Genomic DNA, 15522 nt, shown 5'->3' on the forward strand with positions numbered 1-15522 from the left:
GAAGAGAACGAAGTGAACTGAGCTGCACTCACCTGAAGTCTAGATTTAACGACGTCAATAGGGTATGTCAGTACCCAAGAGGCGATGCCAGCCATGCCCCCTGCACCGAGGACAACTGGAGCCGACACGTACCCGTCAGAGCTCCACTTCTGGGCAAGATATTCGTATGTGAAGAAGTACGTCGAAAGAGCAGGAACCTAAGGGCATCATAATAAGTTATGTTACTTTTTCTGAACGCCATTCCAGAAGGTTTAAGCCAGAACCTCTATATATTGTATAAAAGGAATAACTGAATTATAAGCGTTTGACGAAATTAATATGACTCAAGCAGGTGTTGCCATGGTGAGAAATCGGCCAAGAGATTCTAATTCCATTATTGAAAATGAGGCATCGAAGATTAAAACCTTTGCTGTAGTATGACATTTGAAAGTCATTGATACGGTTTGCTATTGAAAGCGTACTGTTTTATCTTATCTCAAACGGTTTCTGCTCTAAAGACTAATAAAAACGAAAGAGTCATAATTTTTCTTAATTCGTCTCTTGACTAAATTTCCTATTTCTGTTACATCTTCAATCTTAATACTTGTTTACATGTGATACAACTTTTCATAATTAGACCTAATGGCTTATTAAGAGTAGGTTCTTAGAGCAGGCAACTCGTCTGAATTGTTTCTCTAGTGTGCACGGATGAAACCAACTTACATCTCTCACGAGAGTGATGAGCTGTCCCCTGAACAGCCCTTTGAACCCTTCAGTGGTGTAGATCTTCCTCAGGCAATCAAGGGGGCTGTCATAACTACGAGAGGCTGTGATGGTCGAAGAAGAAGAAGAAGCTGTGGATAACGAAGCTGTCGGCGTCGCTGCAGCTTCCGTCTGGAGTTGCACGCGCGTCTTGACCAGTTCCATGGGAGACGTGACGAAGGCTTGGAAGAAACCAGCAGTGGCTCCTGCCAGTGTCTGTGATCTGGAGTCATGAGATGGCTGCGTTAGCGGCATTCTCTAGCACTGGTGTGCCCGCTACTGCATCCTACGTCCAAGAACGGGCGAGCGCCCCTTCTTGGAGGTAAGATGCAGTTCCAGCCGGCAGCAGTGCAACTGTTCTGGAATGATTCTCTCTGGATGGTGTGGTTATGTCATTCGAGACCAAAACTGTGAAATGCATCTCTGTGAACTTAGATATTCAGGAATGATGTGAAAACACGGGCTGCTTTCAAACTGGAAAAATTGAGCAACCTAATTCGTCTTTATGTTCAGTGGGAGGTTAAATCTCAGACACAGATCTGGTGTCAGATGACTCTAACAAAAGTTTTTTTTTTTTTAACTAATCTGAAATATTTCATTAGCTGAAATGTAAATAATTATAATTTTAGATAAAATAACACTAGATTTTACAGCAAACTTTACTGGAAGCATATTCAGTATGGAATGACATCACTGAACCAGTTTCACATTGATTTTAAGGGACATTTCGAACCTGCTTGCTACAGCAGAGCTGGATGCATGGTATTTTACATGACCCGTTCAAAAGTGCATGTTGTGTTAATATAGTCGCATCTTTCATGAATATACAGGACACAGATACAATGAACATAACATAGATCCCTTGAAATTACTTGTATAAATGAAATTGTAATTGCTTGGAAGTGTAGGCTATACAGAAACATGAACTATGACCTTACTGAAAGGAGAGCAACAATGACTGATGAAATGAAACCTCAAAAGCTCTCATCGAATCAAGGAAAAATAGATGAATCACTTTTCCATAATATTTAATCTGTCTTAAAGCCCTGCATGACCCCGTTGGAACCCCAAGTGACAATATTTAGCTTTTCATTTGCAATGACAACATAGCACAGCATGCCTGAGGGCTTCCGTTGGGAAGGGGGGAAGGCCCCCGGAGGAGGAGGAGGAGGAGGAAGCAACAGCTTCTTGAAATCTACCTTAAGGAGTCGGGGTTCTTCATGTATCTGGCCATGTTGCCCTGGACGCCGAATACGATAGCGTTGACCACGGCTACGCCTGCCATCGGCGAAGACATTCCCTTGTAGAGACCTCGAACCTGCCACCCACAGCCAAAAGTTAGACAGAGGGGAAGGGGTGTGTGTGTATGTGTATGCGTATGTGTACAGTGTCTCTCTGTGGCGTGCTGAACAAGTGAAGCGTGCGTGGGTGTAGATGTTCGTATGTTTTTATGCTGGCGCTGCATATGATGGAGAATATGCACCAGAGTCGCGGCAGTAGATCTAGACTTTTTTTTTTTTTTCTAGACTTAACGTTTTTTTTTAGACAACGTTTTTTCCGTTTACTCAAGTTGCAGAAGTTATATAGAATACGATATTTTCTTTAAAATGTCATGCGGTAACTGGATACTTAGGACTTGCACGAAGAAAATAATTATTTAAGAAAACTTCAAAGGTCGAGCTCTTCGTATAGTAATCCTGAGCAGATTTCATTTTTGTGCATTTCTGCAATTCATCGTCGAATGAATTATTAGTTTTACTGTTATTAGTATACTAGAACTAGCATCTGTAATAGTAGCATAACTTTCTCTAACCCGTAATTTATATTATTACTAATGTTATTATTTTAATGATTTTTACCTAGCAACTGGGGTCAATTTTACGCCCCATCATAAACTGGGAGGTTTCTGAACAACTACCTACCAACAAGTGGTCTTAATTAGCTTCAATATATCGATAAATAACTACGAATTGATGGAGAAAATGGTTACGTAGATAACTATTGATGGGAAAATGGTTACGTAGATAACTAGCGCATTTTTTCGTTCCGTTTTGCAAAGTCGATAACAATCAATGAGAATGAGACTACAAAATTATTTATACTAAAGTGACCGCTTTCTGAACTGCCGTAAAGTGCAGTCAGATTGTTGCAAAAAAAGTAACTTAGTTTTTTTTTAAGAAGTAAATCAGTTTTTTCTTCAGGGCAAACTGCAAAACCAGTTTTTGGACGAATCTTTACATAATGTTCGCTCGGCGAAATCAGCGCTTCGTTAACAAGTACTGAAAAAAAAATTCAACGAGATCTTTTAAAGTTTGACATTTGAAAAGGAAATGCAAGTTCTAGTGTTGGACGCTGTGTGTGATTTGTACTAGTACGTGTCAGAAAAGTGTCCGTATTTCGTTCTCGCTGTGAACCCGTCTGTGCATATGTATAACTCTGTATGTCATTCATGTATTAAAAAAGGTGGAAGCACCGGTGTGTGGGTGGCTCAAAAAAGAAAAGCAATATAGCTGACTGTCGTGAAGCGCTATATCATACACGCGCTTATCTAATGCATTCGTTCGACCACTCTCGCCACGGCAATACCAAAAAGCTGCAACACACACGCACACACCTGTTTATTCCATGAATTAGGAAATGTATTCACTAAACTACTTGGCTCTCTCTCTCTCTCTCTCTCTCTCTTCATCTTCTTTAAGCTGGTCAAGTCAACGTTAACATCTCACGCGCTCATGAAACGTGATCATAATCATACACAAAAAAAAAGCGGGAAAAATTTTTAACTCACCGATTCCTTCTTGATGGTATCGCTGAAGCAGTGCCATGTCCCTCGGTATTTGGGGTTCAGGAAATCCTGCGTCTGAAGGCGAACCTAAAAAAGAAGTTTGTTATTGTAGAGAAGTGTTTCTAAAACTATCATAAAATTACTCATCTTTCGGACCCATTATTATGATAATTGCCCTCTTGGGTTTTTGAAAGTGTTTTCAGGGTATAATGTATAGTACTAAAATTGCTACTGAATTATCTATTAATCGCTTACCTTCAACATATATGTTTACATTTTACTTAAAATGTCTTTCACAACATTATTAATTTGGCAGTTTTGAATATAAATTTAGCCATTTTGCACATAAATTTTGCAATTTTGCACACAAATTGAGCCGCGTTTTAGCCTAAAATTTATCTGATACCGACGGCCAAATCATCCTTGGAACATTTGTGGGTCCCGCGGACCACACTTTAAGAAACATGGTTATAGAGCTTTTGGCTATAGTCTGTCCAGAATGTCATGAAACATAGAGTAGGTTTCCGACGTTGCCGCTTTGCGCCAATTTCATTCATTAAATCTCACTCAAGGCGAAAAAACAGTGTAGATTTGGCATACACTTTGCCACATCTCTCTCTGTCTCAGGTCAGGAAGGGTAAGTAGCTTATCACTTTGGTTCTGATACCCAAGCGTGACGGTTTAAGATGGAAGGCTCCCCACGGGAGCAATTAAGTGCTCAGACACGAGAAGTCATATTCAATGTCCACGAGTACTTCAAAAGGGAGAAAGACTTTTTTTTTTTCTTTTTTAACTAAAACTGGCTTATTTTAAAGAAAATGTCTATTAATTTTATCTTTTCATTATCCTAACATCCAAGAAATTGTTTTAATGGAGAAAAATATTATATTATGAAATATTTGATGTTTGGCACATTCATCAATTCTACAACAAATATGGTGAGAGAGAGAGAGAGAGAGAGAGAGAGAGAGAGAGAGAGAGAGAGAGAGAGAATGACGATGCCAGGCTACAGATATCTTCAAGAACCTTATAACTAATTTGATAATGTTCAAATATAAACTGATTCAATCAGAATTCAAATTATATAAAGAATACAAGTTAAAGCTTTATGAGTAATAAAGCTCGAAAACATTTAGTACATTAAGATTCCAGTATTGTACTGAACTAGATTGATCGTAGGGTACAGAACGTTAACATTTATTTTCATCTGAGATGGATCTCTTAAAAGTTGTAGAAAAACTGTGATATGTATTAAAGGACTCGAACTCTTCCTTAAGAAATTTTTTTTACATGAATGTTTTTAAAATAAACAGAATAATCAACTTTATGAGCTGTTTTCGAAACACAAGGTCAACTTAATCCACAACAACCATTCAGCTTTTGTGTGACTGGAAAGATTCAGATTATGGGATTAAAAAGGAAATTTTACGACCGTATTAAAGGACACGGAATAAAAGGATGCTGGGATAAGCTTGAGTCAGATTAAAAGTCTTGAGGAAGTTTGGCATCGTCGCAAACCTACTCGATGTTTCATGACATTCTAGACAGACTATTGTAACTTTTTGGCAGATTACTATTATTAATAATAATTAAATTCAGTAGATGAAACCTATTCACATGGAACGATCCCACCGAACGGGCAGTAACTGATCATGTGATATTTTTTTCATCGTCCATAGGGGAGAGAGAGGCGAACCCACCACATCTGAACGGCTTACCACGACGCTAGCCACCAAACCAGCGATCACTGAATGAAATGTCTGATGGCGCGGTAGAGAAACTCGGTAAATTCCTTTGATACAAGCAAGATAACTGGTCCATAGTGAAATATATCATCCCGAATACATGTAGGTACTGAAAACATTAATTACTACTATTATCTGGCAAAAAATATAATAGTACCAGTGGTACTAGGAATGACTGAATAAGAAATAATCTATAACGGAGGAATCACAAAATCTCAAACCTGACAGACAAGATTTGCCAGCTATCCTTTGCAACTCTGCTCACAAAATGTCAGGAACATCTGCTTTGCGAAGTATGTCTGTGCAAATTAGGCTCGTTCCGAATAGATGATCAAATTTCCGAATGCTCCTTTCAGAGATTTGTTTCGACACACGCCATCTCTTAATTATTTGTGGTTATGGCGCCTACTATACGGACCAGCTTAGCCCAGAACATCTAGTCAAAGTCTTTTCTTTGAATGAATATGAAATAAGAAAATACGATCAAATACATCGAGGAATTTCTCCAGTGTTGACATGCGGGATGTGAATATAGGTCTATTCCACACCTTCAAACTAAACTACTACTATGGTGCGTTTACTTTTCTAAGATCGCTCTGGTGTGGCCAGGTAGAAAAGGCAGAGTTGTCATATCTACGGGTATGTAAGTCCCACTAAATGCTTCCCGCAGATATAATCCTTCTTAGGAGGATTCGCTTTAGACCTTGGTTGTCGAGGGAAAGGGTTGCTTCTTCGCTGTTAACTTTTTTTTTTTCATTCCCGATTCTATTCCTTTCTCTTTCTATAATTATAGATGCGCTGAATGGCCTGTTGGCTCCGGTGTTTGGGCTTGAAACATAAATTCATATGTCAATCGATCTATTGTGCCCTTAGAAAAGACAACCACTCATTCCTTCTTTGCATAACATTTTTATCAAAATTATCCGTCAGTCACAGGACTCGCTTTCTCTTTTCTTTTTTGAAACAATGGAGATTCCACTATATTTCCCGCCTCTCTTTCTTCAGATGTTATCTGGATAGCCTTCGAAACATCAGTTACAGGACCTTCATGATGTTTTCATAAAATGAAGTATTTCAGGAAATTATAGACTATTTCCTTGCCTCAGGTGGTGGGTGAAGACGTTTACGGGAGTCACTTGGGCTGGGCTGTCCATACTTTTCACAGTGGGTGATCGAGTGCGAGTATCCTTTAATGATATTGACCATGACCTTTTAAATCCTCTTAAAAATCATAAGACCCCTAAACTCAGATCTGGCATCGCCGGGGAAAAAAATATGCCATATCTTCATTTTCATTAATGAAACTGAGGTTTTAACGAAGAATATATGAAATAAGATATATTCAAAATATCTGATGCAAACAAAGAACTACATTTCAAGAAATGAAAACTATTTCAATAGACTCCATGAAGCTAATATGATTACCATAACATGAAAATTGGCAAGGTATGATATCTGTAAAAGCCACACCACAGCGATCTTGGCAAAGTAAACGCACTATGGGCACACTTTCCAAAAGGGGTACAAGAGACGGGAGGTGAAATCAGAACCACTCTGCTGCAGAGGGAGGAGGTTCAAGTCCCACGAGGGCCCCATGTGGAGGGAGAGAGAGAGAGAGAGAGACCCAAACCACCGAGGAGTCATGACTTGCTCCCCTGCGCTCCTTCCAAGGTGCGATCACGTGATCAGCTGCCCGGGCCACACGTGTTCATGGCCCCTAGGGAAGGGTGTTCCAGTGCGGCGGCGGCGCCGCTGCCGCTGTTGCTGCTGGTGCTGGAAGGGCAGGCAGCAGCAGGAGGCTGTTGTTGTTGTTATTCTTCTTCTTCTTCTTCTTCTTATCAAAACCGAACCATCTTCCAGGAGAAGTTTATCAGAAAGAATTTGCAGGACTTCTAGACTTATCAGCTGCCATAACTTTCCAACTGAAGTGGACTTCTAGACTTATCAGCTGCCATAACTTTCCAACTGAAGTGGACTTCTAGACTTATCAGCTGCCATAACTTCCAACTGAAGTAACTAGCATAACATGAATACCAAGCACGTTAGAATATTTTGGAGGCTATCAGAGAGAGAGAGAGAAGGAGAGAGAGAGAGAGAGAGAGCCCAACACCTGCAGTTATTCTGCAAGAAAAACTCATTTCATTTGGAGTCAGCTAAGAAGCACATCGAAGCAATATTCCGTTGATGACGGAATCGCTACGTTTAACAGCAAAGATCAAATCAAAACTGCCTTTACAGAAACTCTCTCTCTCTCTCTCTCTCTCTCTCTCTCTCTCTTCTCTCTCTCTCTCTTTGCCTGAGTACTCGGTAAGCAAGCACTCAAGCTCAGGCAAGCACTGAACATTAAAAAAAAATAAAAACCTGTGCGTGAATCCACTGTTAAAAAACAAAGCTTAATGGTGAATTACACACCATTATTCGCTTCGGTTTTACTGATCAAGCGGGGGTGTATAACACACACTTCTACACCAACATCAGACACACCTCTGGTTGCTCAAGAGGTGTTTCTGGCACAACTAATAATGCATCAGGAACACTGGCGCCTGCTAATCATTTTCTCATTACATTTTGCAACGTGTTCAGGTTATATGGACAGGAATACATACATAGAAAGAGAGACAGAATCTCAAGTAATTTGGGGGAGAATTATTGCCTGAATAGTATACTAAATAGCCTATTGTCTCCGTAGTACTTTTCATACATAATTTTGAAGCTCGAGGTACAAATATATATAAATATATATACACCTACATATATATATACGTATAGATATATATCACATTATTAGAAAAGCAATCCACATGAGCTAGAAAAGCGGAAATAAAAATGGAAAAACTATTACAAGAGAAAAGGATGTCAAGGTTTGAGAGAGAGAAAAAATTATGTATAATCTATGAATAAAATTCGTAATCTATCTCCAGGATTTGACGAATTAAAAACTCAAGGTTGAAGAGATAGAGAGACGGAGGGGGCGGGGCATTATTTCTGAAGAAACCATTTCCAGTCGAAAGTGTGTGTATGTGTGTGTGTGTGTGTGTGTGTGTGTACGACACCGAGTGATGGAAAACTACCTTGCCTCGCGGAAGGATGCTTGCGTTCCAATATTATTTTTTTCTTACTTTTAATCTCTTTGTGAGAGTTCAACTCTTCCAGCTGTTACTGTCTCGCTCGAGATATTTCGCAATGTGAGAGTAAATTTCTTTTCGTTGTAAAATTAAAACGATGGTAATTGTTGACAGACGGAGATAATACTTTATCCTTTGACGTACGAAATTTTGTTAAAAGTCCTTTTGTTGAATGACTGATCAATGAGAATTGAAAAACGAATATTTTATTTGTCTGTTCCACAGGATAACTTTAATGTCCGCCAACTACTCATTTTATGGTCTTCTTTAAAATAAAGGTAATGAAACTGATAAAACTGAAAATTATCATTATTACCATTATCGTTATTAATAGTATGAACCCTTTTCATGTGGAACAATCCCACCCCAGGGAGCCACTAACTTGAAATTCAAGCTTCCAAAGAGTATTTCAGTGTATATTTGAAAGAAGTAATGGAAGGTAACAAATCTCAAATATTTTTTATTTCTCGTGCCACTTTCTGGGATGTACAGAAAAGGTGGGTACACACTTTCACTTTTTTTTTCTGGACATGAACCAGTAATATTCATTCTCCATAAAAGGGCAAAATAACTGCTTACACACACATGCCAGGGCATACGTCAAGGTGAACCTTGAGTTCCTTCAATAATCTTTTTTTTTTTTTTTTTTTTTTTTACTAATTCATCCCCATTTCTTTACTTGATTTTTCTTTGCTTTGCAAATTAATCATTTTTGTCTTTTGTCCATTTCACATCAATGTGTCTTTCGTGTGTAATTTTACTAATGTTGATGAAGAAATCCCCAGTGGCGTATATATATATATATATATATATATATATATATATATATATATATATATATATATATATACTTACTTTTACACCACTGTAAATTTTTCATCTGACGAAGTTTTATGTTTTATAGCTTGTGTATGTATATATAGCTATATATATATATATATATATATATAATATATATATATATATAATTACCCCTTTTCTCGCCCAAACCTAACCATATACTAGGCTACTTCTGATTAATTCTAATAGATAACTGTACCGCCAAACTGCACGAGGTGACTTGCATAAAGATTAGCCAGCCAGCCAGCAACGAAGAAATGAATCAGGTCTAAGATCAGGGTCCCCTACCCCGACCACTCCTAGTTTTTCTCCTCGGGGTCCTCGCCTCTCTGAGCTGTTACTTCTTTGGGAATTTCTGATAAGTGGGACTGAAGAGATTTCACGACGTAGGTTGTACGTCACTGACGTAAAAAGACGCAGGGGATGAATGTAGGTAATAGTTTCCGTGACGAGCCATCTTGGTTTCTTTGAACATAGGTCTAGTGAGCTTCGTAATGTCAGTACGGTAAGAAATTCTCTCTCTCTCTCTCTCTCTCTCTCTCTCTCTCTCTCTCTCTCTCTCTCTCTTACTGACTGACTGACTGTGAAAAGCCAAGCAGCTAACCAAACAGTCTATCCAAAATTATCAAGTGACAATAGAGTCTAGTTTCACCGAATACCCTACACTACACCTGCAAGCCAGGCTGCACTTGGATAACAACATAAGCGTGGATGGTTTGCCACAGGGAAGTCTACTGAACGCTGCTCCCACCGTTTCATTGACCTTTTCCCAGATATATCGAAGGAAAAAGGATTAGAAGGAAGGAGGGGGAGTCTCCATATAAAGGTCGGCTTGCGTGAACCCCGCCCGAAGCGGAATATGGCTTGGAGTTTTCCCCCTAGTGACTGTTGGCTCCTATGAGGTCCGTCCACTAAACATTTTTGCGAATAGGTTCTACGTACAAAGAGGAACTTCAACGACAAATCGTAATTGTCAAAAGCATACAAAAGACCTTACATTATCATAACTCATTGCATTTTTTTTCAATAAAAAACCAACGTTCAGAATCTTGTGGGTTCATGGAAAGTAGGCCTGGTGGACTCGAGCGAAGAAATACCAATGCCTTGGTTTTACCCTGGTTAGCAGCAAGGTTCTCCAACGGCTACTTCGCTAATATCGACCCTCTTTGAACTCCAATATCGATACTGTTACTATTTCTAGCAGCAATAGCAGTAGTAAATAGTAATAGTAAAGAGCTAATACGAATGACATAAGGTATACAAAGAAATTTCCTGCTTAGAAAAACTTTCATCAAAGTTGCTACATCAGATTACAATCTAAGAGCCATCTGGTGCCCTCAAAAACATTCTTAATAAAAAATAGGACCAAAAGGTCATGAGGTGCCCATTAGGAGTTTCGTCTAGTGGCCAAAAGGTTTCTAAAACCTCCAAATTTCTTGATCCTATAAGGCTGTGCGGATGGAAGGCAGGAAAAGAAACTGAGCTAGGAATTTGTTTCCAACTTCTCAGAACGCTTCACATGGCCTTATGGTTACGATAGACTTTTCTTTCGCCCTTCAATTGAACGAGGATGAGGAACACCAACGAGAAGACTGGGTTGTATTTGTAGGCGTCCTTGTTACAATACAGGTCTGTGAGTTGTTTGCTACGTATGACGCAATATGGTGGTGCTACTGCGAAGCTTAAATTTAGACCAAGTGGCATTCGCTTATGACTCGTTTGACTGAGGTGGGAATTAAACTCAAAAACAGCAGGTACGAGGAAGGCAAAACGCAGATCTATCCTGCCAAAACCAAACAAATAAACTCGAGGAAATCATGCAGTTTTTAAACTCGAACGAGAAAACACGAAGAAACCAAAAGCCTAGAGCCCTAGACCTATATCCCGGTCAGCTCTACAACAAAGTCAGGAAAATTACTCCACTCGCTTCGTGCAGATGCATAAACTAAAAAAAATAAAACTCGACATGATATTCACTCGATGCTTTTTCTTGGAACTCGTGTATATAACTATAATCGACTGAACAGCCGAGTAATTGTCTCGAAAAAAAATACTTAGATGCAGAGATCCGGTGAGAATACAGCCTCCGGTTTAATGAGGTGTCTTTTCAAGTTAGGATAACAAGAAGAACCAGTTTAGCCGAGGTTCTTGGAGAGAGAGAGAGAGAGAGAGAGAGAGAGAGAGAGAGAGAGACTGAAAACATAAATAGAAACTTATAGACAACTGAGAGTACGCACTTCCCTCGATTGGCGGGAAAAAAGCTACAGAAAATGGAAATTCATATTCAAACATCTCAAAACAGGACGAACTCTCCCGTGTTTAGCTAAATTACTTTGAAATTATCCAACAATTCTGAGATGTTGAATGGACAGACGGTCACGCAAATCGACAATCAATCACTCGGCGTCATTAGCGAATGCAGAAAGAAGAAGAAAACATGTAAACAGCGTTGCGTCATCTCCCATTTTGGATTCGTGAGATGGAAGTGCGTCTAATTTGCTAAGAGGTTCTTCTCCGTCTCCCTCCCTCTATCCCTCACACCCGTCCCCCACCCCATATTTTTAATCTTGTTTTGAAACTGCATCTCTCATTGCCCCAGGTAGAGAATTTCCCGTCTCCCATATATAGAGGGAATCTCAGGCGATGTATTCTATTGGTTAGAAGAGGCTGGCGTGATCTACTAAACTCCGCCTATTTATGGGCCACTTAGTATACCTTTATTCAGCCATGACTTTGCAAGGTTTTGCAAAATGAAAAAAAAAAAATTACTTATATAAGACCCGAAACTACGACTAAGAGCAGAGTTGAGGCTTAGATGTGCAATCGACCTTTATAAAGTTATTTCAGTAGTTAGACTGAAAAATTTGTTTTAAACATCATCTGATCTTAATAATTAGGAATTAAAAATGGGCATAACATACGTACACACACATATGTATACGTATAAATGTGTGGTTGCATAAATAACTGTGTTCAGGTGCCGAAAATTTGCATAGCACTGCTTACAGAAGTTCTGATTTTCATATCACGCAGACCTTCAGAATACAAAATCAATCTGGACGAGACCAGATTACAGAATCTACAGGTCGGAAGTACTGAAGAACTGATGTTGACGTCTGTTACCTACTTAGGAAGGAAGTCGTGTAATTGGAACCTACAATTTAGTACGTTTTTATCTACATTGTTAATTTTTCTTTTTAATAAGTTGGGTCACTTCTTTCTGTATTTGGTGGGATTGTTCCATGTGAATAGGTTGTGAATAATGATGATAATAATAATAATAATAATAATAATAAAGAGATGGTAATTATTAAATAAAATTAAACAAAAAAACATTGGTCGTGCGTGAATTAGCATTTTAAAAGCAACAAGAGCAATAACAATAGCTTCCGCATTTTTTGTTGAGTATGACAAGGTAATAACATGCATATTTATTCAGTCTCTTTCTTCTTCTTCTTCTTTTGATAGAATGCGTGGAGAACACAACACTTACTCCAAGACCTTGTGACGTAAAGTGACAGGTATTCGGATTGACTTTCTTTCTTTTTTTCCCCTTCCTCGAAAAGTCTTGGTGGAAAATGAATAACTATGAATGTACTACACAGAATCACCTTGTCACTTTTACCAGATACGTATGTGATTGTAATGACCGGAAAGCAGTCGTATGTTCTCTCGAATTCGCCACACTTTTTTTTTCTTTTTTTTTTTTTCTTTTTTTATAAGTTCGTCACTGCATACCCTCGGAGCCAAATACAAGATTATAAAGTTATTGTAATGACCACAAAGCCCTCTTATTGCCCTCTCGAATTCTCCACACTGGGGGGGGGGATAAGCTCGTCATTGCAGAGCCCTCGGAGCCAAATACAAGATTATGAAGTAATTATGATGGCTCGTAGCAGGACACACACGCACATACACACATATATATACATATGTATATAATATACATAATTAACATCTTACCTTTACTGTGTCAAACGGGTGACCAACTGCAACACCTGCACAACCTGAAAGAAAGAAAGAAAAGAAATTAATATAGGCAGGGTATAAAAACGTCATGACAATATTGTTGACCAAAAATGCCTCATGATCTAAAACTCCTCATATTTTATTATTATTATTATTATTATTATTATTATTATTATTATTATTATTATTATTATTATTATTATTATTATTTTTGCCTATCACAATCCTCCAATTCGACTGGGTGGTATTTATAGTGTGGGGTTCCGGGTTGCATCCTGCTTCCTTAGGAGTCCAACACTTTTCTTACTATGTGCGCCGTTTCTAGGATCACACTCTTCTGCATGAGTCCTGGAGCTACTTCAGCCTCTAGTTTTTCCAGATTCCTTTTCAGGGATCTTGGGATCGTACCTAGTGCTCCTATGATTATGGGTACAATTTCCACTGGCATATACTATATTCTTCTTCTTATTATTATTATTATTATTATTATTATTATTAGTAATGGCTACTTCAGCAACGTTAAACAGAGATTCTTCTCTATTTTCCGAATAGCGGGGTTTTCCGTGCTAATTTAAAAAGGCTAGTTGAACGCCTATAGAGGTCATGATCATATACAGGGTCAAAATCGGTGAATATTATTATTATTATTATTATTGTTGTTGTTTCATTATGACTCATTATCATACAAAACACACAATTCCCAGCTCATTTCCGCCGAAAGCATTTTATCATATCTGCAAGGCCAGTAAACTGGGCCAGTCTCGACTGGGCGAGCGGACTTGCCCCGGGAAATTTCAGTCACGGGCCTATATCTGACGAAATTGAGTATATACCGTCCGGCGAGGTCCAGTTTCAGTTAGTTCTTTCAAGCAGATGTCAGTCATTGTGCTTTCATTATTGTTCTTATTTTTCAGTAAGGGAACCATATTTATATGGAACAAGCCCACAAAACAGGCAATTATTACTATTATATATTATTATTATTCAGTAGATGAACCCAATTTACATGTGACAAGCCCACAAAACCTCCAATTATTATTATTATTATTATTATTAACATTCAGAATTAAATCATGGTTATTATTATTATTATTATTATATTAATATTATTCATAGGATAAATCATTATCATTATTAATATTATTATTCAGTAGATGAACTCTATTTATATGGAACAAGCCCACAAAAAGAGCATTATTATTATTATTATTATTTTTTTTTTTTTTTTGCTCTATCACATTCCTCCAATTCGACTGGGTGGTATTTATAGTGTGGGGTTCCGGGTTGCATCCTGCCTCCTTAGGAGTCCATCACTTTTCTTACTATGTGTGCCGTTTCTAGGATCACACTCTTCTGCATCAGTCCTGGAGCTACTTCAGCCTCTAGTTTTTCTAGATTCCTTTTCAGGGATCTTGGGATCGTGCCTAGTGCTCCTATGATTATGGGTACGATTTCCACTGGCATATCCCATATCCTTCTTATTTCTATTTTCAGATCTTGATACTTATCCATTTTTCCCTCTCTTTCTCTTCAACTCTGGTGTCCCATGGTATTGCGACATCAATGAGTGATACTTTCTTCTTGACTTTGTCAATCAACGTCACGTCTGGTCTGTTTGCACGTATCACCCTATCCGTTCTGATACCATAGTCCCAGAGGATCTTTGCCTGATCGTTTTCTATCACTCCTTCAGGTTGGTGCTCGTACCACTTATTACTGCAAGGTAGCTGATGTTTCTTGCACAGGCTCCAGTGGAGGGCTTTTGCCACTGAATCATGCCTCTTTTTGTACTGGTTCTGTGCAAGTGCCGGGCATTCACTTGCTATGTGGTTTATGGTTTCATTTTTCGTATTGCACTTCCTACATATGGGAGAGATGTTTATTTCCGTCTATCGTACTTTGAACATATCTGGTTCTTAGGGCCTGATCTTGTGCCGCTGTTATCATTCCTTCAGTTTCCTTCTTTAGCTCTCCCCTCTGTAGCCATTGCCAATTGTCATCGCTGGCTAGTTCTTTAGTCTGTCTCATGTATTGTCCGTGCATTGGTTTGTTGTGCCAGTCCTCTGTTCTTTCTGTCTTTCTCCTGTCTCTGTATATTTCTGGGTCTTCGTCTACTTTTATTAGTCCTTCTTCCCATGCACTCTTTAGCCACTCGTCTTCACTGGTTTTCAGATATTGCCCCAGCGCTCTGTTTTCGATGTTGACGCAGTCCTCTATACTTAGTAGTCCTCTCCCTCCTTCCTTTCGTGTTATGTATAGTCTGTCCGTATTTGCTCTTGGGTGTAGTGCTTTGTGTATTGTCATTTGTTTCCTGGTT

The 15522-nt window shown here is 38.7% G+C and overlaps 1 protein-coding gene across 1 annotated transcript in view; it reads right to left on the reverse strand.

The window, feature by feature from the left end:
• The window catches only part of LOC135224647 (mitochondrial basic amino acids transporter-like), a 33417-nt gene that overhangs the window by 3176 nt on the left and 14719 nt on the right, over positions 1 to 15522 (reverse strand). Inside the window, exons 2-6 of the mRNA XM_064263863.1 lie at positions 13200 to 13243; positions 3530 to 3613; positions 1941 to 2059; positions 703 to 964; positions 33 to 197 (exon numbers count right to left, since the gene is read on the reverse strand). Of these exons, the coding sequence (XP_064119933.1) occupies positions 33 to 197; positions 703 to 964; positions 1941 to 2059; positions 3530 to 3613; positions 13200 to 13243 (674 nt within the window). The remainder of the gene's footprint in view (positions 1 to 32; positions 198 to 702; positions 965 to 1940; positions 2060 to 3529; positions 3614 to 13199; positions 13244 to 15522) is intronic.

This window comes from Macrobrachium nipponense, chromosome 12 (genome assembly GCF_015104395.2).
Source record: "Macrobrachium nipponense isolate FS-2020 chromosome 12, ASM1510439v2, whole genome shotgun sequence".
NCBI lineage: Eukaryota > Metazoa > Arthropoda > Malacostraca > Decapoda > Palaemonidae > Macrobrachium > Macrobrachium nipponense.